General features: G+C 38.2%; 1 protein-coding gene across 1 annotated transcript in view; it reads left to right on the forward strand.

Annotated features, from left to right (window-relative positions):
* LOC131689725 (protein O-mannosyl-transferase TMTC1-like) overlaps positions 1 to 25292 on the forward strand; it is a 739528-nt gene that overhangs the window by 494416 nt on the left and 219820 nt on the right. The window contains exon 3 of the mRNA XM_058975014.1: positions 19492 to 19669. Coding sequence (XP_058830997.1) covers positions 19492 to 19669 — 178 coding nt within the window. The remainder of the gene's footprint in view (positions 1 to 19491; positions 19670 to 25292) is intronic.

The following is a 25292-nucleotide window of genomic DNA, read 5'->3' on the forward strand; positions in this document are numbered from 1 at the left end:
AACGCGATACTATCGGGTCGGATGATGTAATCAGGAAATGATATTGAATCGAGAAGAAGTTAAATTTGTTTCGATATTTTCGATCTTGGATAATAACTATGTTTCGAGAGGTAGATGGATGGTAGATAATGTCGAGCATTGGTTGCATATTCTATAGGCATATAATCTTAAGACTACATCCATTCATTAGCGTGGAACTTTCTGAGACGGATGGGTTTCTGTATAGTACGTGTTGATTGGTACTTCTGCTTTTCGAATAAAATTGAGGTTTTCGATTATTGTTCTTCAGATAAATACGATAAAAAATAACGTACGGCTTTTGTTTTAGTGTTTCGGATTCTCCTCGTCAGTAACTAGCACCAACTGGGTGTCTAGTTAGACGATGTATCTAAACTAGTACCCAAATTAGCACTAGTTAGACACTAAAATCCAAGAAGTCTAGTTACTGACGAGGAGAATCCGAAACACTAAAACAAAAACCGTACGTTATGTAAAGTATGTGTCCTTATGCACAAAAAAATTTGGTATCGTCAAAAATTTTCCCATTTGGGAATTTGCATAATTTCAGGCGTTTGGGTCTTCAAACCATAAGACAGTTTCGGTTCATATTCTTCGTCGGCAAACAGAACTTCTGTGCTTACTATCGATACATCACTCGGTATAAGCCAGTTGTTTAGTGTTCACGCAAGACGTGTGACTTTTTGGATTTTAGTGTCTAACTAGTGCTAATTTGGGTACTAGTTTAGATACATCGTCTAACTAGACACCCAGTTGGTGCTAGTTACTGTCGAGGAGAATCCGAAACACTAAAACAAAAACCGTACGTTATGTAAGGTATGTGTCCTTATGCACAAAAAATTTGGTATCGTCCAAAATTTTCCCATTTGGGAATTTGCATGATAAAAAATAATTATTTCACGTCAGCCAGGGCCGGCAGATCACGCGGGTAGTTTGGGTATAACTACCCAATCGAAAATAACCGAGAGGGGAATTGCCCACTCGAAAGTTTGGAACAAACTAAAACCTGAAACTAACTGCATATGTGTCTTGCGCACAAAATGCATGCGTCTGAAATTCTCGACACACAATTTAATTTTTTTTATTCAGATACAAATTTCTTTGCTTTACGATTCAAATGTCTTGAAAATATGGCATAATAAATAGGATTTGTTTAAAATTTAAACTTATTTTTATGGCTATTCTAAGGAGAATATATTTTGACACATGTACATCTTAAAACAAGGAATTCAGATCGATATTAGGGTTCGCAGTACCGACCCTTTTTGGTGACAACCGGTTCTACGGTACTGAAGCCCTCAGTACCGGTAGTACCAGTAAAGTACCGGTACTCGAATATTTTTTTAAAATATTCGAAAAAAGCTTCAAAGTGAAATTGGATGCTCAAACTGATGACCTTATTCTCAGATGATTGATTTGTGCTGACCAAAAAAAACATGTTTGTTGCTTTTAATTGCTTCGGAATGGCATGACTCATCTCAGCAGAAGATATTTTTCGTATGCGGCACCTTCTTTTATTTCGAAATCTAGGCCACTTTGAAATCAATAACTGCTAAGCGGTGCGCCTTTTGTCGACTTCAACAGATGGTAAATGTAAGAAACCCTATTAACAGCAGTAAATCAAACCGAGAATGGCAGTAAATCCGAGCAGGTTGTTCTCATTTCCTCTCTTGCTTTTCTGTAAATTGGTTTCGACCTGCATATCAAGGCTCCTTGCTTTCCTGTAAACTATGGAGTTTCGCTGAATTTTCCGATCACTAATAATTACAAATCGCCCCATTTGAAGTAGTTTAAGAGCAAACCAAATACAGACATGACTTAGACCATAGTCTTATTACGTACCACCCAGTGAATAATAGAAACCAATCAGAATGTCGCTAATACAAAAATTCATAGCAAATTTTTACGTCTCTTGCGCTAAATGTGAATATTTTGAACTAAAGATCGTTAAAATTTAATTTCGACAAAATAAAACAGGAATTTAGACACACCGTTCGGTAAAACGGGAGCTAGTAATGTTTAACTTCTAGAATTATGATAATGGCCCCACCTCATTCCCCCACAAAGGTGTTAGCTCTACCAATTATCAAGGAGGTAATTAATATAATTAAAAGTCATTTTGCAGACCGATATTTTGAAACAGGCCCCCTAGAGAGTCCACATATTTTTCATAAAAAAATGTATGATACCGATAATACTGGTACTGGCTTTTATTTAGTACCGGTATTACGGTATCAAAAATAGGTCGGTATTCCCGGGATTTTCGGTATCGGTATTACCGGTACCACAACCCTAATCAGAAGAAATAATTAGGAATTTTTATTCGGACTAAAGGATGTTGTTATAAATAAATTCAAGGACTAGATATACAATTTGTTTTTTTAACACGAACTGTCATTTGATTAACAATTAAAACAAGGGAAAACGCTATTAGGATTTTTATAAGGCAAAAGATATACATAAGAGGAATTGATCCCAGCATCAGAGTAGCAGAGATCTTATCAGGGAAAGGGAAGCGAGGGCGAACAACAATGACAGGAATAAGAGGAAAGTTGTTACGGTAAAGCGGGACAGGTCTGTCAAGACATGCTGGTAGACCTGAGCAATTCGTAGTAATGTTACCTAAGCTCGACTCCTACCAGCAGAAGACAAAAGATTAGTCAGTAAGATTTTAAGCCTGTTTCTAACGACCCTGGTACTCCTAGTTCTCCAATCTGTATATTTCACATCCTCTCTCAATTGAGTACTATGGCTCTAAATTTTTATAACATTCCCTACTCAGTAATATCTAGCTAATTGAATGTCGTTAAAAAGTAAAGCAAATGAGGAAATTAAACTTGCAGCTTTTTGAAGACGGAAGAATACTGTCAGGATACCACAAACTGGATCGCCAACTGCCTTACTTGGATCCGCTTGGGAACTCTTTTGAGACCAGATTTCCACGTAGATGTTAGCATATAAACCATATGAGAGGAAATAACTAAATTTGGCTACCTATTGTGTTGAAAAATATGTATATAAGAGACATGTAGGGAGATCGAGGTGGTAAATGCGGTGGTGGTAAGTGCGTCCAAAACAAAGTATATGCTGGTAGGCGGAACCGAAAACGACAGGATCCGGCTAGGAAACAGCGTTACGATTGACGGGGACATTTCGAGGTAGTGGAGGATTTAGTCTACCTATGATCCTTATTAACGGCTGACAATAACATGAGCCGTGAAATCCGAAGACGCATCATCAGTGGAAGTGGGGCCTACTATGGGCTCCAGAAGAAACTGCGGTCAAGAAAGATTCACCCCCGCACCAAATGCACCATGTACAAAACGCTTATAAGACCGGTGGTTCTCTACGGGCTCGAGGAGGACCTGCAAGCGCTAGGAGTTTTCGAGCGACGGGTGCTAAGGATGATCTTCGGCGGTGTGCAAGAGAACGGTGTGTGGCGGCGAAGGATGAACCACGAGCTCGCTGCACTCTATGGTGAACCCAGTATCATGAAATTGATGTTGAACTAAATATATGAAATGAGGGAGATCGAGGATAGCCAGCACACCGCGGACTGGAACGAGGCCGAAAGTATTCGTTTAACGGAGATCTGGCGCTAGGGTACTAAGCGCACGACCAGACAACATGTTAACTGATGCGATAACCGTCATCATAAGCGCAGAAACCGCTACACCAGAGATGCTCATGCAACGTATGATGACTGGGTACGACCCGAGATATCTTCCGAATGAAGTCACGATCCTTATCCATCCCCTTGAACAAAGGCTTATTTCTAAGAACTCAGGAACTGCCATGCTTTCCTCAGGAAATAGAAGAAGAGCTTTTCATGCTCCATTGAATGGAGAGCATCTTTGGAACTGCAACGATGTGGACATAGTCGTTGATAAGTATATATAAAATCATCATTTTTGTGGGGAGAATTTTGACAGCACAGACTCTTTTATGATCACCCTCACACATACTGTCATAATTAGCATAGAAGCGATGCATAGCTGTTATCATCTGATGAACGCTACAGTGATATGTGCACTATAATGCTTAGCGCGAGCATCTTTTCGGTCAGATAAATTTATGTGTTTAAAGAGCAATCGTTACGTTTATATAAAGTATAACCTAATACCCGTCGTGCGTTGCTGCAACTTCCAACGAAATAGGAGGAAAACACAATTTGTTCCAAAACGCCATCTGGCGGCCAGATAATCCCCAACCAATAGCACACAAACACGTTCCATAACAAATGCCTACTATGTATAAATTTTGACGGCAATCGGTGCAGCCGTTTAGAATTCCATAAATCATATAATACAAACATTGACTTTTACATATACAGATAGATAGATTATAATTTCATCATGAAACGTCTATTGTTTGAGAGTGCATCTACATGGAATGCTGTTGGTGCCGAAAAAAGATTCTTGGTTCCGTGTAGGTTGAATGGAATACACAACGTAGGGCCAATCAACCAGATGAAACATTATTTCTCTCGTGATTCCGTCAACAAACCGGTGCCAATAACCGCGTTTTTCAGCATCCATTAACTTTATCATTTGCGTTTCTAACGTCGCGTATATTCGAAAAAAATCGGGTGATCCGGCGTTCAAAAAGTCTTCTTGAACCAACTGAGATGCGATGTACAGGGAAACAATGTCAATACATCTGCCTTTGTTTCGGAGCGACAACTTCAATATCTGGTAACTAGGATTAACTTTTGAAATAATAGCCAATAGTTGACCGCCAAAAACGCTTCTCTACAGGGTTGTTTCGGCCCTGGTGAATAATGTTAAAATTGTGGACGTCGGACCAAACCTCTGGCCCTACATCGGACCAAACACATCTCGTAAAACCTGGGAAAATGATGGGACTGAAATATAGGGATACTTGGGGTTCTTTATGTCTCATGTGGAAATTCCTGTTTGTTTGTAAGATTTCCGAGACGAGGAGCCACTTACTTCAGATTTGTAATAGCACCCATCAAGGCACACTCTCAGGCCTTTACGAGGAATCTTAGGAGAGGAAATAATCTTGCTTTTTCGAAAATTTATAGGCACTTCAGATGATGTTTTCTCCATGGGATTGTCACTCTCGTTCTTTACTGAACAAGGGAGCGTAGAAATTAGTGTTGGCCAGGAGCGTAGTATTTTTCTTTTGGGAGCGTTTCTTAAATGAATGCTTCAGTTTTTCCCCGCCTAATCTATATGCGGGATATGTCGAGAGTTTATGCGGATTTTTTTTCGAAATTCTCTACGCATTTTCCACACCGTGCCTTTTTTCTACAATGGGTAGCTGTATGACACATTTGTTCGTAATGACTGCATACCCCGCGACACAAAAAGGCGAACAGGTAGACGTGCCCCCTTCAAAAGAACAAAGTATGAAAGAGGATATCTGGCGAAAGACGATTGATTGAAAATAATTTCTCATACTCCACAATTTTTGCTGAACGCGATTGCTTGCAAACCAGAATTTTCACTGACTGTAGCAAAGGGTTCTGGAAGGAACCAGCCCCATATTTCGCTATTAAGGCCCTGTCGGAGACTACACCATCGATCTCTACTTCCCAGGCGTGTACGTAGAGAAGATACTTCTTCGTACACGGCCGAATGATGTTTAGTTAGTACACTATCATGCGGGCTTCAGTACCCGCGAAAAGAATGTTTAATCGGCCATACAGCCCGTTAACAATACACACACCATGTCAGAGCTTTCGTCACTACAGCTAGAAATCCTACTACCCACTCCGGAAGATAGTGTTTCGCCGGACCTGCTGTCAGCTTTAGCCGTACAGAAATTGTTAACTATGATGAACTTACCATAAAATAAATCCCAAAGTTTATTCGCAGCGCTGCAGAGAGAAATTACGAGTCAATATAAGGGCCCTCCATCATTGTAGAATTTTCGAACACAGAAGCTGTTAAGCTCGAAATATGCCGGAAAAAATAATTATCAGCTATTATGTATTTCATGGAGAAATATATCAGAATACACTTAGTGCTGTTAATTTCAATGTTGTTTTTTTGTCATTTCAAAGGGTCATTTTTTCATTTATTTTCCGTCGGACTCTGTCCGCACTGTGTTGTGCCTATCACCGACACCAGAGAGGTGACTCCAAAACAACATATCGGATTATCTAAACATGGACGCACGGGACCGACGACTCTACTTCACTTGCGAATAAAGGCGTGACACAGAGCTTTCACCTCACAACATCCCAACGACATCGGCTGGGATTGAAACCAGACCCACTGGATTGAGCGGCGGTCATGCTTACCACTCAACTCCAGGCGTCGTCTACGATCAAAATTTCTTCAAAGTTCAATGATTAATTTTTTATTATTTTTTTCATAAGTTCAAATACCATAAAGTACAAAAAAAATATTCAGCTAAGCTTCCCGTTGAGCGTCTTTTAATAACTGCCATCAAATTTTTTACATCCACCTCGTCTACTTTGTTCGCCACAGACAGTTTATTTTAACATTTTTGAGACTTCTTCAGGTTCTGCTTGACGATGGACTAATATTTCTCGATAGGGCCGAGCTATAGTGTGTTGGGAGCGTTCTTGTTCTTGCGTGACACCAGAATCTTGTAGGCGTTAGAACACTTCATGTCCTTTTTTCTCTAATGGCAGTATTCAAAATCCGACCGAAATAGCGTGCAATAATCGTGTTGCTTCGTGAAAGGCACCTTTTCACAAAAAATTTCTTGTTGATGAGCTCGGTCGCAACGAAAATGTCGCTTTTCACACCACAAGTACAGAAAGTCTGCCAAACCAGATATTTCTGTGTGAACTTCGACAACTTCATATGCTTGAAAATATCGGCCACTGTTCCTCCCGGTTACCATTAAGCTAGTGACAGTTGATTTGGCCACTTTTAACGGTTTCACTAACTTGGCGTGCAAATAATTCGAATTCAGGCTTTACGCGAGCAAAATTTCTCTGTGTTGCTCCTTTTGCTTGGACGACACTTTTATAACCGAAGAGCAAATGTCAATTATAAAAGGCATTTTTCAGCACGCAGACAAATGAGGGTTTTGTGTGCAAAGATATGCGCCAAGTTTAAGTCGACCAAATTTAATCGTGAAGATATTTATCCCTACGAAATTTTTAGTGGCTTTGAAAGTAGCCGATTTATCAATATTTTCATATTTATCCAGAAGTTGGAATTGCATGGATTTTTTCGAATCTTTGTCTGGTTTCACCTAGAATTCGTTAAAAAATCAACACATTCGGCAAAGTCGGTGCGCTACAATATTGCCAGTCTCTGATAATATAACTACTCATTCGTTCAGTAGTGTTGCTGACTTTTTTTGGTTTCAGAGGGAAAACTGATCCAGATAATTTTGCGAATTAAAACTTTGCACAAATTGCGAAAATAGTAGCAAAATGGAAATGTTATAAATTTGAATAAAAAAATAACATAATCAAAAATAAAAAACGAAGGAAGTAGCAGCACCGGAGAATCGCCCGGACGTGTTGTCGTTAACGTCCAATATTTTTCAAAGTTTTTCAGTGATATACAATATATTCAACAGGGAAATGAAGCCAATCGTTTAGTAGGTAGCTTTTCCTATTGAGTTACGTGTTAGTAGGTTGTAATATCGTGAGAAAAGTGATTTTGCATAGAAATTTGTCGTCACAACTTTGCCATTGAAGTACGTGAAGCAAGACGCGAAAAAATAAGCCCGTTCGTTCCGCTTAATGTCTGCAACGCCACCTGGACCTAAGTAACTGATGCAACAATTTCACGGATAAAGGAGGATTCTTCACAGAAATCTCATGAATTTATTAATTCAGAGATGGTGAGATCGTTTCATGTCATTTTTCAATGATTGTCTACCTTCATAAATATTTGACTTTTTGTCAAAACGTGCCAGAATCAAAAATATTTTTCATTCTGGAAGTGCGAATATATTGCAAATATCCAATTGAAACGTGGATATATTCGCGCGGGCCATATTGTATATGAAGGAGGTCTCAGAATGTATGTGTAGGAACAGGTATTCTTGAAATGGGTCGTTGGATGTACAATAGAGCTATAGCCTTCAATTTCCTGGGCCAAACATGTGTACATCTATCGATGAAAACAAACATACCATTACATAGATGCAGACAAGTTTCTCCCATAAAAGCACTGCTGGACAGTGGGAAATGGATTGTATACACACACATAATCACACACATACACACACGCACACACGTGTGAAATAGAAAAAAATCCAAAACGGAGAAACAACAGAAAATGAACAAAATTAAGACTATGGACGAATTAAAAATAAAGGAATGCAATTTGAAGAAATATCAAATTATAACCGATTCCATAATTAAAACAATCAAATCAATAGAAGGAAATTAAAACGGTAATTAAACAAACAGTGAAGAAATAGAAAAAATACGGGTAAATAACGAGATGATTTTTTTTCGATTATAGAGGTTTTAACCTTAAGGTCATTCGCCTCTTCGGGTTGTAAAAACCTCTAATGAAAAATTTCTGACCCTATGTGCGGGGTCGCTATTCGGACCAAGGTGCGCTGCGTACAAGGCAATCGATTTACCAACTACGCTATCCCCGTCCCCAGAGATGAAAAATTAAACATCATGAACATCAAATACAGTAAAAATGGCAAAAGAAAGAAAAATGAATACAACAAAAAAATACAATAAGCAAATGTAAAAATGAACGAAATAGATCCTCTGAAATAAAGGCAAAAAGAACAATTTTACAAAATATTTGAAATATAAAAAATAGTAGCAAATTAATAAAATGGAAGGCATGAAAACAAGAAAGTAGGCATATGTTTCAAAATAGAAGAAATGCTAAGGTGCAAGAATGGAATAAAAAGATAATAATGAAATATAAAAAGTATTTATTTTAAAGAACTAATAAAAATAACTGGGAACAATTACGCGGAATGGATTAAAGAAAATATAGTACAACAGAACAAATGTAAATAGCCAAAAACAGACAATAGTGAAATCATAGAAAACATTTAAAATCAGATTGATTTAAATGGGTAAACATGAAAATCCTAGAAGAAATGGAAAAAACAGGAATATTATCATAAAGCAAAACAAGAGAAAATTTAAAAAGTAAATGGGTTAAAAAATAAATAAATAAAAATATACAAAGGAAAAGTGGAAAAAATTTAAATTTGATGAAATGGAAAACCTAAGAAAAAGAAGGAAGGAAAAGATCAAAATACAATAATAGGAAAAATATTCAAATAAAAAAATACTACTAAGTTAATGGAACAACAAGAAACAAAAATCCATACAGAAGAAAAGCATAAATTTCAAAGCTGATAAACAGAAACTTTCACAACTCGAAAAAAAATTTAAGTGAGAGAATTAGATAAAAATATTTTTTAAGCAAATAAAAGAAACCTAAAATGAAAAATATTGAAAAAAGCCGGATACAGAAATACAAAGCTAACTTTTCTATTAAAGTTACCTTGTATTTCTGTATCCGGCTTTTTTCAATATTTTTCATTTTAGGTTTCTTTTATTTGCTTAAAAAATATTTTTATCTAATTCTCTCACTTAAATTTTTTTACGAGTTGTGAAAGTTTCTGTTTATCAGCTTTGAAATTTATGCTTTTCTTCTGTATGGATTTTTGTTTCTTGTTGTTCCATTAACTTAGTAGTATTTTTTTATTTGTATATTTTTCCTATTATTGTATTTTGGTCTTTTGATGTGAAAAAATAACAACAATAGAAAATACAAGTTTCGTTAAATAAATTAATAAACTTTTTTCGTAGATCGCTTATTAAACCAGAATAGTCTACCGAATCATTTTAATTTGAAATGATTTTTCCTCTAAACTTATAAAATACTTATTTTGTTATACTTTTTGAGCATATTGTTCGGTTTTTGGGTACAAAAACTACAAAACACCGAAATTTGATTTTCCTTTATTTATTCGAAGCTTCGTAAAGTGTTTATTTTTTATAAAACAAATAAATCTCAGATTTGAGCAAGAGTAATAAAATACAAGCGAGTTTTTATTTACCTTTAGATTGGGATGTGCCAAATTTAGTTTCAAGAGTTTGTTTATTTTTAATACATTTTCTGTGAAACTAGTTGGCAATTATTTCAAATTTTTTAAAGCTAAAATTCGCAGCATTTTTTAATTGTTCAATATTCCAACGTGTTAAAATGGATGAAACTTTTTGTACATTGATAAAGCACTGAAATAAAACCATTTTAGCAGATTTAAAGGTTTTCAGAATATTTTATTCTAGTTGGACACAAATTATACGAATTTTGATTACTCGAATTGTACAGTACAATAAAATACTTTTTATAATACCAATTAATATCTATTTAACAATGAGTATCTTTCCAGAATTAGTTTAAACAAACATTTGAATAAATAACATTGACATCAATAACTTAATGTGGGTGAACATGCAGGTTATTAAAGTCACCCCGGAATACGAAAACGGACTTAACCTTGAAATTTTTTTTGGAAAAATAGCGAACAATTTTAGGTAAAACCATCCAATCTTGTTCTCCATACATCAGTACATTGTTTAAAAATATTAAACTTTAAAAAATGTGTTGCGTCTAAAAATATGTAATGATTACTTCGAAAAGTGATCAATGTCACCCCGGTTTACGGTATCTGACATCCTACCAGCAGCAGTAGCAATAACCTACCTCGTTCTATCAGCAAAGTAGGTATGACAGTGAATGAATTCGGCCAGAAACATTCCTTTTATGTCAAGCAATGAAATGTGTAACTTACACAGTGTAAGACGTTTATGAGTGTCGAGATGAGGTCTGTGTTAGGGAAGAAGTTGAGCAAGTTTGTGAAAATTGGATATGTTTTCCCTATTTTTTTACGAATTTACGGATTTTTCAATAGTGTGCTAATAAAACACACAGATAAATTTGATAACAATTTTTTACTGGCAATTTTATGAATCGATTGGTGTTCGAATCATGAAAATCCATCAACAATTAACAAAACGTGAGTGAAAACTTGATTTGTCTTTGGTATATAATTGGTATAAAAATGATACAATTCCATCAACAATTAACAGCGCTGCAGTCGTTTAAAATTATGCCACATTTTCGTGACGCGGATCGAATTTTAGATTTTAGTTTTACACCTAGTCCCAGCCCCATATAGTGGAGTAAAGCATTTTCAATGCTAAAACACTGTTTTTTTGAAACTCATCCACAGATTGAAAGTTTCGAATTAATTAGTAAAATGCGAATCATAATAAATTTCGAGAGCCCAGAACTTTCAACTTTAACTAACTCAATTTTTTAAATAGTTGGTCAAAACCCATGAGATAATTGTTGTAAAGTATTAAATATTAAATAAATGTCAGTCTTTTAATACACAATTTACAAAAAAAATCTGTCTTTTTGTCAACTGCGCGTTAGAATCGTTTTTTAGTTCTAAGTGAAACTTAGTTTTCTTTTGATTAGACTTTCGTGCAGAGTAGACTTTATAATGTTTAAATTAAAGAAAATTGAATCATACCAACATTGAAACTCTAATTGAATTTTTAAATAAATTGTTATTGAAATAATATTTGACAGAATCATTTCTTCTGTTCAAAGACCGGGCCCCCTCCACAACTCCGGGCCCATGGGGAAAAACCACACCCCCTCCCCTCTCGGCGGCCCTGTCTATTCGTAATATTAATTGAAATGCCTAGATTGTGGCGTTTTTTCCGAGAGAATGATAACGATTTTCTGCCCGTGCAGTTAAATCAATGCAACTAAACGATATCTACACCATTTCGCATTTATCGTTTCGCGAAAGAACGACGGGTGTAAATTTTAATAATCAATCACGCCCAGATTACAAACGATCTGATTTGTTCTCGTTCCACGTTTACGGCCAACGGCCTGACTGCCACAATCCGGATACAGTTGCGACCGTACAGCAGACCGTTCCCCCCACGCCCCACCTCTTCCCATCGGAGTGTGTGCGTGCATGTGTTTGTGGATCAGCAATAGCTTCCGGTTCATGTTGCTGCGGTAGGGGGGCTATAGATTTCATAAATTGTTGCCAGTTACTACTTGCATGCAGTGCAGTTGTCCTTTTGGTCGTGTATATTCAATTTGAAAATGGTAGGGATTACTGTCCCGCGTAGAGGAAATTCATGGCGTGTGAACATAAATCTAGCAAACAATTAAATTGGCAATAAAAGCTAAGCGGAAGCAATGCATGGCTGTTTACGCATTCATGCACGGTGACACGGTGGAAAACTTTGAAGAATTAATTGGTACGTGGGTTTAAGAGTTGATGTGTCAATTACTAACCTGATGCTAGTCCTGATCTCGTAAATCGGTAGCCATATTTTCGAGTCCGAGCCAAGAAAGTTGTCTAGCGTCTAAATTCAAAATAATCGGTTCACAAACCCATAATATCAAGAATTTTGAAGCAAAAGATCAAAATTTCTTGTAATATCAAATCAATATCAATTTAGTAAAGCAAAACTTGTAATACTAAATTGCACTAAGTGGCTAGCAGTTCACAAACATATCTTTGAGTAGAAAATCTAATGTCTTTCATAACGCTAAACAAAGCAGAGCAGTATTTCAGTCATGTTTCTCTCTCGGTACAACGATGCTTAGTCAACCGAACCGAACCGAAATGGCAAACTGAATGGGGCAGTTTCCTTTCTATCGACTCCTTTATGTTCCTCTGAGCTAAACAAACAAGATAGTAGCGGCGTGAAATAACACATGTAAATACCAGAGATATGTGTGCAGATAAATAAGGTTAACGGTAACCGTCAGCAGTGAGTGAGAACGAAGTAGCATGCAAATGTGGTAGCTATTGCGAAAGTGCCTCTCCTATATGGGTTAACGCTTCAGGTATCCTGAATCACTGCAGAGCAACTTTCGCCTCTCACAACCGAGCGCTGACGGAGAGCGCCACAAATGCTATAATAATTAAATTTTATTCGCTAACCCAGTAATCCACAAAACGAACGTGTAATAACTTAACCTCCCCGCCTTCGTCTGATTCGTCTCTGGAGTGAGCGGTCTGTGTTTGGCGACGGCTGTGTAACTGCATTAAGATTTTATCTTGAGGTGAGGATGTTTCGTCAGGCTTTTTTTTTGTAACTCATTACGGGTTTTAGGTTTTAGGATACCTATTCAGACGTCTCGATGGTTTATGTAGGGCAACGAATTCCAATTTAGATTTGGCAAACAAATAACCAGGCTTCTCCATAAAATCGAATTATTTACTGGAAACGCACGATGGTTTGCCAAAATTTGCTGAGTTAAAAATATAGTGTTGTTATTCAGGATGCGGTCAGATGAATAAAATTAAGTGACCGTTCAGTACAACCCTAACCCATCAGCTTTCTAGTTTCGTGCTTCAATGCGTCGAATGTTGTCGAAAATCCGATAACACTTGTTATAAATTAACTAGTTTCTCTTCATTCACACAACCCAGGCTCATTGTAGCGCCTGAGAATTTGATGGCTAGTACAACGACGACAAGGATGCCGACGACGACGACGACCGATGCAACGTACCCAGAGGTCTAGATGTTCAATCCGGAAAATCTAAACTCGCAGCCCCACTCGACATGCTGCAGCTAACACGTACGATAAATTCAATCTTCACACAACGTTCGAACTGTACGTATAACTGTACTGCTTCGTGAACAACGACATCTCAGCCCATTTTCCCGACGGGACGTTGATGAGATTACTTTGTAGACTCTCTGTGTAGTACTCTGGCCGAGGCGAGACTCGACGACTCCTCACGTGAAGGTGCCTTCGCACCGTCCGCCAACACTCGGCGCCACTCACGGATGGATGCCCATCTGCGTGGTAATAAAATTTAATGAATTATTATCTTCAATCAAAAGGCTCTTCTGGCGTCGGTTCGGTTGCTGGAGCGCGCGGAGGCCACTCACCGCTCACCTATTGGTGTAATTTAATTTAATGAACATGGTCTTTCTGAAAGGCATTGCGGCGATGATGGCGAAGCAAGGAACATCCTTTTGAATATATGTGAACTTCTATATTGATTTATCAACTAGCGAAGCGGCCGTCCGTCCGTCCATCGGTTTTCTAGTAACGGTAACTTTGTTGATCGTTTGGGAACGATGGGTGTACGACAGTTATGGTAGGAGTGTTTAACCTACGGGCAAAGAACTTCAGGACAGCGTGAACTGATGGCCGGTCGGTTTGCAACCGTGACCTTTGTCGGTTCGTGGCATTGCCATCGGAGCACGCTGGAACGGATGGATGTTTGGGGATATTATATTGAGGTGGTTAACAAATGTTATCATCTTCCTAGGTAGACCTGCAATGGTTTCTAGCAGTGTTTGTAGTACCGAATATTGCACATTGCACAGTCGCACAGTGGCCGGAGACCGGACAAAACCTTAAAAAAAATTTCGTTGCAACTATTTTTCCTATACCTCTTATATATTGAATAAAGTTTTCTCCAAATTTGGTGATCATTGGATGAGATCTTGATTTTTTACAATTCTTCAAACAGCGCTATGTCAGGCTTATTTAATTGATTTTCATGTCCCAAAACTTGTTTACTTCTTGCACCTGTTACTCATACAATTTTTAACTTATTTAAGCACACGTTTCCTTTTGAAGGAAAATAGATGAACTTTATTTTTCATTTCAATACATACGTAAAATTGTTTTGAACTTTGAGTCATAAGTTTAGTGAAAAAAAAAACTGCTACTTACAAATGCCTATCGTACAATCTGGTGAAACAGAGCGGAATAATCGAAGAGCATGCATTATATAGAAAAATATGTCTACTTTTCGAAAGTTTAGCTCTTGTTTTGCCCCTTTTTGCCCGAAGAGTTGAAAAAAATAATTTTTTACTATTATGGAGACGCATGGTGCTTAGAAAAAAAGTAAATAGACACGTTGTAAAGTTTTTTTTTTTTTTTTTTTTATTTCAATTATAGAGGTTTTAACCTTAAGGTCATTCGCCTCTTCGGGTTAGAAAAATCTCTTAGGAAAAATTTCTAACCCTATGTGCGGGGTCGGGACTCGAACCCAGGTGCGCTGCGTACAAGGCAATTGATTTACCAATACGCTACGCCGACTCCCACGTTGTAAAGTTGTCTTATTCCACTAATATCATATTAGAGTAAAAAAAGTGATTATTTTTAAGAATGGTATATTTCTGGCTTTATTTAAGGTGATTTTGTTTAATTTTCTGATATAACTGCATCCGTTCTATTGCAAAACATTCACTCTTCAGGTTCTCACATCATCAAAGATTAATAAATCCTGTACTTCAATTGGGAAATCATCTTTCGGTTTCGGCTTGTTGTGTCTGAAACTGAACACAACCGGATCCGATGCAACTAATAATCCTCGAAGGAGGTCACCAGTTGTCCTTTCCAGGGATCCTTTCCAAGCATACACTTTCACGAACTCTTCGAATTTCATTATTCATACTTTCTTGGGCCTCTTCCAAGAGTTTGCCGATGGGAATCGAAGATTGGTCAATTATTTCACATCCATGTATTAACAATTTAGGTACCGTTGTTGGCATGTGATACCAACCGTATAGGTTTACGAAGTAGTAAGCTGTTTCTGTAGCAGATGACTTGAATTTCGAAACGTCAATCCGTCCACCACTAGAAATTGCTATTAACCCATTCATGGCCATGTTGTTTGTGGACAACAACGTTTTTAATCAGCTATAACTTTTGATTGAGGCAAGATTTCCTCACAAAAACAAGTAAGGCTAACAAATGTGACTATTGGCTTTCATTTGAGTATTAACAGTTACAAGGATTAGCTCTAGAACTGAAGTTATTGCAATTAGTCTGATTGAACTCTGATGGAGCAGTGCTGCCAGGGACAGTTTATGTTGACGACGAAAAATGAATTTTTCATATAACTTTGTTATGTTGCAATATTAGTGAAAACTGATAATACTTATCAATTTAGACTATTTTTGGCTACGTTTTCCACGTAGGTAGACTCTTGTAAATATTCTAGGAGAATTGTAGTGAACATTGAAAGGTTAAAATTGAGCAGCTTCTAGCACTGCGAGGGAAGGACCGTCTTTTATTAAAAATGGTTTTTCGAGTTTCTTAACCTCGCTGTTTTCAAGAAAAAATTGTTTTGAAACCCTACATGCACTAGAAAAAATTTGGGCATGAAAGGGTTAATAACACTAGTTTACAAAATAAAAACAAAAATCAGAACTTCAATATTCGAACACTATTTTTGATGTAAAATTGCGTGCTGAATCCGATAATTATGTCCAAAAAAATTTCGAGTTACAGTGAAAAAATGAATTTTACCTTTAAAATTGCAAGCACGTTCAGTAAAATGCTAATATCTTCGGTTGTAGTGCATCGATATGAAATATTATTATGTTGAATTAAAGGTAATTGAATGCATTTTCAATCGTTAGAACATTTTGTTTTATAGCGACTACTGGTTCTGATGTCATTTACGAATCTATTGAACTATTTCTTAATTTTTCGTCATCTTTTGAAGAAAAATTAGTGCGTGATCAATATTTTCGGCAAGATAAAGCAATCCTAAAAAAATTATTTTTATGGGAAATTAAAGCCTGCCAATAACCAATGAAAATAAGCACTTGTTAGTTTAAATCCGACGAAAATTGCGAAAGTTATCCAATTTTTTGTAAAATGGCAATTTTTGTGTTTCTCTGGATCAACTTATTGAACAGTCTCGATTCCAATTTTTTCTAGAGCTTGTTTAATAATATATGAGGGTATGCAAATTCCCAAAATGGGAAAATTTTGGACATAAAGTACGGTTTTTGTTTTAGTGTTTCGGATTCTCCTCGTCAGTAACTAGCACCAACTGGGTGTCTAGTTAAACGATGTATCTAAGCTAGTACCCAAATTAGCACTAGTTAGACACTAAAATCCAAAAAGTCACACGTCTTGCGTGAACACTAAACAACTGGCTTATACCGAGTGATGTCTCGATAGTAAGCACAGAAGTTCTGTATGTGTCCTTATGCACAAAAAATTTGGTATCGTCCAAAATTTTCCCATTTTGGGAATTTGCATAATCTCAGGCGTTTGGGTCTTCAAACCATAAGACAGTTTCGGTTCAAATTCTTCGTCGGCAAACAGAACTTCTGTGCTTACTATCGAGACATCACTCGGTATAAGCCAGTTGTTTAGTGTTCACGCAAGACGTGTGACTTTTTGGATTTTAGTGTCTATCTAGTGCTAATTTGGGTACTAGCTTAGATACATCGTCTAACTAGACACCCAGTTGGTGCTAGTTACTGACGAGGAGAATCCGAAACACTAAAACAATATATGAGGGACTTTCAGTCAGAATTCTGTTAAACAAGTAAATGAGATTTTTGAAAGAATTTAATGTGGGGTAATATTCGAACTCGTTTATCCAAATGATTAAAGACTTCTGATATCAATAATTTCAGGCTTAATGAAATTATAAGTCATCGAATGTTTGTTATGCAATACTGTGTGTAATGTTTACAAGTGTATTACATAAAATATCACACTTATAATACAAAATTCGTTGTAAACTAAATCCGCACACGTTATACAATTCGTATTTTGAAACGCTAGCTGCTCAATTGGGTTTTGTACAATGTTAATACAAACTATACGAATTCGTAGAAATATGTGATACGTCAAGTATTATAAAATTAATAATTTGTAAAACTTTTAATTTGTGTTCCTTCCTAGAACATCTAGCAATTCGTGTTTCGAAACTAAGTAGGACATCGAACAAGACTTATTTTAGGTTAGAAATCTCAAAATCTGAACTTAATAATGATTCGAAGAACGTAGAATATTTTGTAATTGCACTTAGATGTTTTACGCAATATATTGCAGTATGTTGAAGTTTTGTGAACCAGTACAGTAAAGTCGGTACATCATAGAAGCCAATATGAATCCAATATAATTTCAAATTATATACTTCTAGACGTTTTAATAACGTAAAATAACTTGTTAGTAGAACAAAATGTGACGAAATAGATGGATAAGTCATCATTCGTGAAGCTAGAGCCCGAATTTGGCATTTTGCACAGTCATAAGCTTCCGATATGTGTTTCAAGGCATTGTGGAGCGTGCAGTTTACAACGTATTTTGTACATATACGATTCTGTACATGTAAATATTATGCGTATTTTCAATGCGCATTTTTTGACAACATTACTCTACTGAGCCTGAAATTATTGTTATCAGAAGTCTTAAATCATTTGGACAAACGAGTTCATATATTATCCCATAGACCACCCAATGTACCAGTCCGAGATATTGCTGGCAACTCGTGATTTCCCCTATTTGTCCCTTATTTATACCTTCATAAAAACGATAAATATCCCAATTTAGCCCCTCTCTTTTTATTTCTCGTTTTTAGAAGTTTCCTCCTGCCTTGTGGAACCGATCAGCTCCAGAGTGCCACTATGTAACCGCCGTCGCCCTTACCACTACGCCTGCATAGAAAGAAACTGAAGCGAGAGCGACTCGAGGTCCGATGACTTTTGAAGGATTCCCCGCGGGTCCGAAGAATACCATCCGCCAATCCGGTACTCGACGACTTACTAGACTGAGGCGCAAATTTGTTTCGCTGATCTCCCGTTTGAGCGAAAGTTGCAAGTTTTGTTCTTCTTTCCCTGTCACCATACGCCTTCTCTTCCCTGTCCTTGATACAACTGCTGCAACACTGATGTGGAAATAAGCCACCCTCTGAATACCTTGACCAAGCATAAGTCTTCGTTAAAAAAATCAAATTTGTATTTTGTATTCCTAGTTTTAAGATAGCTCTATTTTTTACTCTTTATTGAAACTCTTGTCCTCCATCTTGTGAATATTAAATTGTATTCCTAGTTTTAAGATATCAGTGAAATTTCTCATAAATATTTGTTCCCCCTTTTGTGTACTAAACTATATTGTTAGTTTTAAGATAACTGTAAAATATTTCGTAAAATACTATTACTCCCCCTCTTGTATATCAAACTGAATCCCTTGTTTTAAAATTTTTCATGAAAAAAATCTTTTGGCCCTATCTTGTGTATTGAATCTTATTTATAGTCTTAAGATAGCTGTAAACTTTCTTTTCTTTTGTAAAAAAAAATATTTCAACATTGTAACCTCCTAGTTTTAAGATATCCAAAATGTAAAAACAAAAGAATTTGGCACCGCCAAGCTAACGCATTTGTGCCTATCAAATAAACGAAATGAAAAAAAAAACAAATTTCTTCCTAAGAAGGAATAAAACATATTTCATTGGCAATTTTAGTGCGTCGAATGTTTATTAAATACATACACTTTTTAGTTAGTTTGCCTCTGATCGCGGGCGAGCTCTTGCATTGACATGCTGTTTTGACAGACACGACACGCTTTCATCTCAGTAAGGGCAGAGTATTCATAATGTAATGCAAAAGTTCCGTTCCGGTAGGGTTCCGGTTATTTTTTACCTTTGACTCACGCTAAACCCGTACTCACCAGTAAATATTTCTCTTTTTCTTTACTTTCAGCTTGAATTACATAACATTTGGCCTTCGCTCACTATGGTTTCATGTCACCAACGTGGTGCTTCATGCGGCCGCCTGTGTCCTGTTCACCCGGGTTTGCACGACGATCGCCGGACTGCGGAAGAATTTCGCTGTATTTGCTGGACTTTTGTTCGCAGTTCATCCCATCCACACGGAAGCGGTACGTATTTAGAAAATGTAGGCATGAGGGTGAAATTTAAAGTAATGGTGCACATCACAACCTGTGATGTAATCAACGGAGATGGGGTACTTGACTGGGCACAAAAATGGCCTTATTGAATTGAGATTGTAGTGATTCAAAATTTAAAAGATTGGCGCACACATAAAATAACTTTATCTCTTTTGGGGTTTTGAGGAATTGTGGAAAATTTACCCGATTGATTTGAGCTGTGAAAAATTAGTTTGGAACAGATGTTCAACGTTCATCGCACCACTTATCAGATTACATTTGAATGGTTGGCATCCAGAATTGGAACAACGAAATTTTTCATTTTTATGGGAAAAACGATATATCAGCTAGTACCGTAAACGGGATATCTTACAACCTGGGTAAATTTGATTACCTGCATTTTTTCTTAGTAACATACGAAAGATGATTCCCTCTAACAAAACCATTGAAACAACAAACCAAGTTAGTGGCGCATCTAGGGGGAGGGTCCTGGGGGTCTGGACTCCTTCCAAAAACTTTCAACTTGTTGAGAAATTTTAAATTATTTTGAATTATATAATAGTTTCAAAATCAAAATCTTTTCAAACCAAATTTGACCACCAATACTGATTTTCATTAAATGAGGTTTTTACGTATTATGTATTGTACAATGTTCATTTTAAATTCGAAATTTGGAACCTCTCCCCAATTTTTTTCTGGATCCGCCCCTTAACCAAGCCTATTCTAAACATTTTAAGCATCATTGGTAATATAATATTTAATTAGCTTAATGAGCATTAGCTCAAAGTTATCTGTCTAGTAACTTATTTTATCATGTGTTTTTTTATAGTAAGGTTTAAAATTAAGCCGTGTGGTGTCCGGCGGGCTGAAATCTTTTTGCACTATTTCAGCCAAGAATAGAACCTCTGGGAACTGCTCCCATGTCGTAAGAGGCGACTAACAACATGCTAGGAGTTCCTAGGTCGAGGTATTGCTCCGTACCGAAGACTTAAGGAGTTCCTAGGTCGAGGTATTGCTCCGTACTTAACCTGGACGGACCTTAAGGTTTTACATCATAACCTTTATCCATTCTGTATTTAGTGAATCACTGACATATAGCCACCTTTTCTGATTCGCTATTCTCGATTGTGTTCCTACGTTTTAAGTTTCTTTTGGCGGTTGTATAATAGCCATAAAGGACGAGATCTAATTCTACACTAAGTAACAGCATATATTAATATACCGGCTTTTCCACGCCAAGGTTTAACTTCCCTTTTTTTAAAAAAAAAGTAAACTTTCATGTAGGAAATTTATTGAATTGGCCTAAGATGGAGCTGTCGAATTGCACAAAAAGTTTTTTATGTGGCAAGCGATCTGTAGATCTGTTAAATTTTGTATTATATTTTTATTAAATCTGGAACCGTCTACCGACAAATCTATATTTACGAATACCTCCAAAAGTGACTTCTTGACGTCTCATGAAGGCCTGACACTAGCTTTATAATACTTTTACTTTCGTAAACAGTGATAAATATCTCAACATTCCAGAACTTCACTTTGTCAGAAATTGTAGGGCCATCGGAAGCTAAATTTGGGTGTTAGATGGCACGGTAAGGGAACACGTGTCTGCCGGTCGGCAAACTTTTCTTTGGACTGAGCAAACTAATTTATATATTTGTTTATGGTTTGTTTTACCAACGGGGGAACTGATCCAAAGAGCATTCAATGTGCTTAGGGAAAACACATGGCCTTGTTTGAGTGGAATAATGACTTCAATCATGTATAAAGTTTGAGAATTGACAATTCGCGAGAGGGATCGGGGACCGGTAAGCAATTACCTTCAGTTATGTCAGCACGAATAATAAGTGTTTTGCTGTCATGTTCATTGGTTAGCTTTCAATTATGCCTTTACGCGAGTCTAAGTCTATTGATGGCATTTGGTCCTTAGACTATCAACCTTCTGCCAATAGTAGCAGAATGAGAGGGTGCGAACAGATCTAGCAGAGAAAACAATACCGTAAAAATGAATAGTTGTTGGGAAATCAGCTCCAATAAGACTTTAATTTGATTAGTATCGATGATCGCGGGTCAATACGTACTGAAAATTCGCCGCGTCTGTTTTAATGAATCTAATTTCAAGTTCCGATATTGGTAACAAGCCCGTGCATCAGGTTAACGATCCTCTGTATTTCCCTATAATGTTCGATATAATCGTTCGTATACGTGTATTTCACAAACAATCCGATATGGAAAATAGGATACTTTCGTTGATTTATAACATCTCGAGCTATCATAACTCTTTGTCTGTATAACATGTTATCACTCGGTAGTTTGCAACCCAAAAAAATATATCGTGGAGAAGGTATAGCGAAATTAGTCTAAATAATGCCGCAATAAATAGTGATCCGGCCCATTACGCAGATAAGATTAGCTTTTCTAGGCAATACTCCCACGATCGGCTGTGTGGAGTTGAAATTGCTTTTGTTTAGAAAACATAGGATACTCCCGGTAGCCGGCTACCCAGAGTTTAAAAAGAACCAAAATCTAAACAGGATCTTCTTTTTCGAGCGATCGTGTTCTCGAAAACTTACTAAACTACTACCTAATAAACTATGTACAAGTCACATCGCTTGCATGGAACGAATCCTAGAACACCAACTTCGCGACACCTATGAAAGAGTCTGATGAACCTTCTATATAAGATTCCTCATTTTATTCAAACGATCGCTGGGTAAAATCAGCACCGACACTATAGAAACCACGAAAAAATACGTCACGTGATTGAATATTATTAAGAAATATAAGCTATCCGGAGTTCAAGTTGCTTATTTTGTTAATCGTATTAATACAACAAATGATAAATTTCCCAAATTCTCGGCAGCCGGCTGCCCAGAGCAATTATTACATGATAACGCTATTGGCACACTTACTAACAACTCTCCCATTCCCGTGATACATGTGGGGATGCAGAGGATTCCTCGGTCTCTAGTAGCAACATGTATCGGACTAACATTCCTTCCTTTCCCAGAAGATCTGCATTCGGACGTGGCCGGCGTCGGTATTGATCAGCATGCAGGGATCAGAATAGATTGTACAATGTGGTACATCATGTTATTCCCAAGCATGTTGTTCCAATGAACATTTTGCAACCTAATTTGGTTCTGGTCAATAACGGAGTAGCAACTACGGGCGATCTCTTATGCTTATGCTTATGCTTATGCTTGTTTTTTTATAGTAAGGTTTAAAATGTTTCGAAAGCCTGGCCTGTAGTGCATTGGTGCATTGGCACTGTGTGGGTTTCGCGACTCACGTTCGTGCCCAACAACTGAAAACACTTCTTACCCTTTTTTCGCCCTTCTTCCCCATGGAACTACATCAAGGTATTACTTCGTGGGGGCTAGTTGTGCTTTCGTCGTACCTATTTCTTCTGCTTTACCCCGGAGCCTCACTAGGTTCATTAAATCTAGACCTTTTATTCAAAACGACATATCTACATGAGTGACTGACTCTCTTTGTTTATTTTCTGTTCTGTTAATAATTCGGTCATTTTAATATTTAACCCTCAACTATTCGCATAATATGCTAGTCACAATCACCGTCTTTCGATCTGTACTGTAAAATAAGTGAAAAGTGCTGCAGTGACGCCATAGAAATCGAAAGAGAAAGTAAACAAAGAGAGTCACTCATTGTAGATATGTCGTTTTGAATAAAAGGTCTAGAAATGGCTAGACTTTTGAGCTTTGATTTAACTCTCGACTGTTCTCTTACTTCTTGTCTCTATCTATTACGTCGCCTTTTTAGCTCTCATCCCCATGAGCCATTAAGATGCTGATTCCATGACTAAGTGACCCATTTAACAGGTTTCGGTCAGCTCCCGGCCTTATTACTATCTACTCAGATTGTCCCCGATGGCGAACTCACCTCAGCTCTGACCGATAGCTCTCCGACCGTGGAATTTCCCCCAACACCGATACTCGCTTCGTTGAGCCATTTTACTCTTAGCTTTATCGAGATCTCCTCGGATATTATCCGGCCTTGAACTACCCTACTCCGACTGAGAGTTCCCCGGCAGCGGAATTTTTTTCGGTACCGGAGTTTGTTTCAGGCTCACGAAATTCTTTTTTTTTGTCGCGATATAGTCAGATAGTCCTCGGCGGCAAATCTACGCTACTGTGAAATCCCCGGCGGTTGATTTCTCCCGATACCGATGTTCGTTCTCGTGAGCCATTTAGCTCCCCGCTTCGTCCCGATCTATTCGATCTAGTCCCCGGCGGTGGCCCTAGCCTACTCAATGGTCCCGTCAGTAGGTGCTGAGATCTGTCTAGCGGTTCCGAGTGGAGCGTAGCTTCCGGTTAACTGGTGCCGCAACGACCCATTGCTAGCTATTCTACGCGGTCTTCTAACTCTAAGTCCCGTCGCGTCGGTGGATCTAGTCTACTCACGAGCTACCCGATAGGGTGTAGAGGTCGGTCCGACGATTGCAGTGAAGCCTGACGTCCGGTTCACTGGCGCCCCGACAACCCAAACCCGGTGCTACGTCGCGTACTACTCAACTGGTCCTCGGCGGTGAATCAAGTCTGCGCCGACGGAGAGGTTCCTTGCGGCGGAATTACCCGATTGGTGGTTTCACAGTGGCTTTCTAGCCGATGGCGCTACTTTGAGGGTTCATTTGCCACTTTGTCTGCTGCTCGGAGAGTATACTCGTTACCACTCTGTTGACAGCGTCCTAGGTATGCTCGTCGTGGCGCATCTCTTCGACTATATTGTCCACTGTTATATCAGGCATAGTAGGTGTTCCAGTGTCTCTTGCACGTTCACACACTTCTGGCAAAAGGGGTGACGAAGCATGTCCAAACCGATGCAAGTACTTCCGGAAGCATCCGTTCCAGGACAAAAACTGCGTCAAATGGAAGTTCACCTCTCCATGCTTCCTATGCACCCAAGCCGACACATTTGAGATGAGCCGGTGGGTCCGCCTTCCTCTCTCCGCGTTGTCCCACTCCTGCTGCCATTTAGCAAACGAGTCCACTCGGACCAGTCTCCTTGCGTTACGTGCATTTCTCCACTGGTAGCATTCCACGTCCTCCGCCAGGATGATGCAGATGGGGATCATCCCGGCGATAACGCATACTGCCTCCGACGATATTGTTCTGTAGGCACTCGCGACTCGTACGACCATCAGCCGGAATGGCCTGTTCAGCTTTTCACGGTTCCGCTTGGTTTCAAGCGTAGCATCCTAAGCAGGAACCCCATATCGGAGTATCGATGACGAAACAGTTAATAGCAGACGCGCCGCTTCTCGGGCTACCGTTAGCATGATTCTCGCTAATGCGTTCGTTGCCTTCGCCGACTTTTCGTAGGCGTAGTCGACGTGGTTGTTGAAGCTTAACCTGTCGTCGAGTATCACTCCCAATTGCTTCAGTGCACGCTTCGATGCAATCACGTGCCCTCCGACGTCGATCTGCATCCGCTGAACAGCTTTGCAGTTGCTGACCAACAACACCTCCGTCTTGTGCTGGGCAATATGCAGCTTGACCCCGTTCATCCAGCTCCCGACCGCGTCTATTATCTCCGTTACTGACACCTTCACTTCTTCAAATGTCTCACCCATCACCGTTAGTGAAACATCGTCTGC

The sequence above is a fragment of the Topomyia yanbarensis genome, chromosome 3, assembly GCF_030247195.1.
Source record: "Topomyia yanbarensis strain Yona2022 chromosome 3, ASM3024719v1, whole genome shotgun sequence".
NCBI lineage: Eukaryota > Metazoa > Arthropoda > Insecta > Diptera > Culicidae > Topomyia > Topomyia yanbarensis.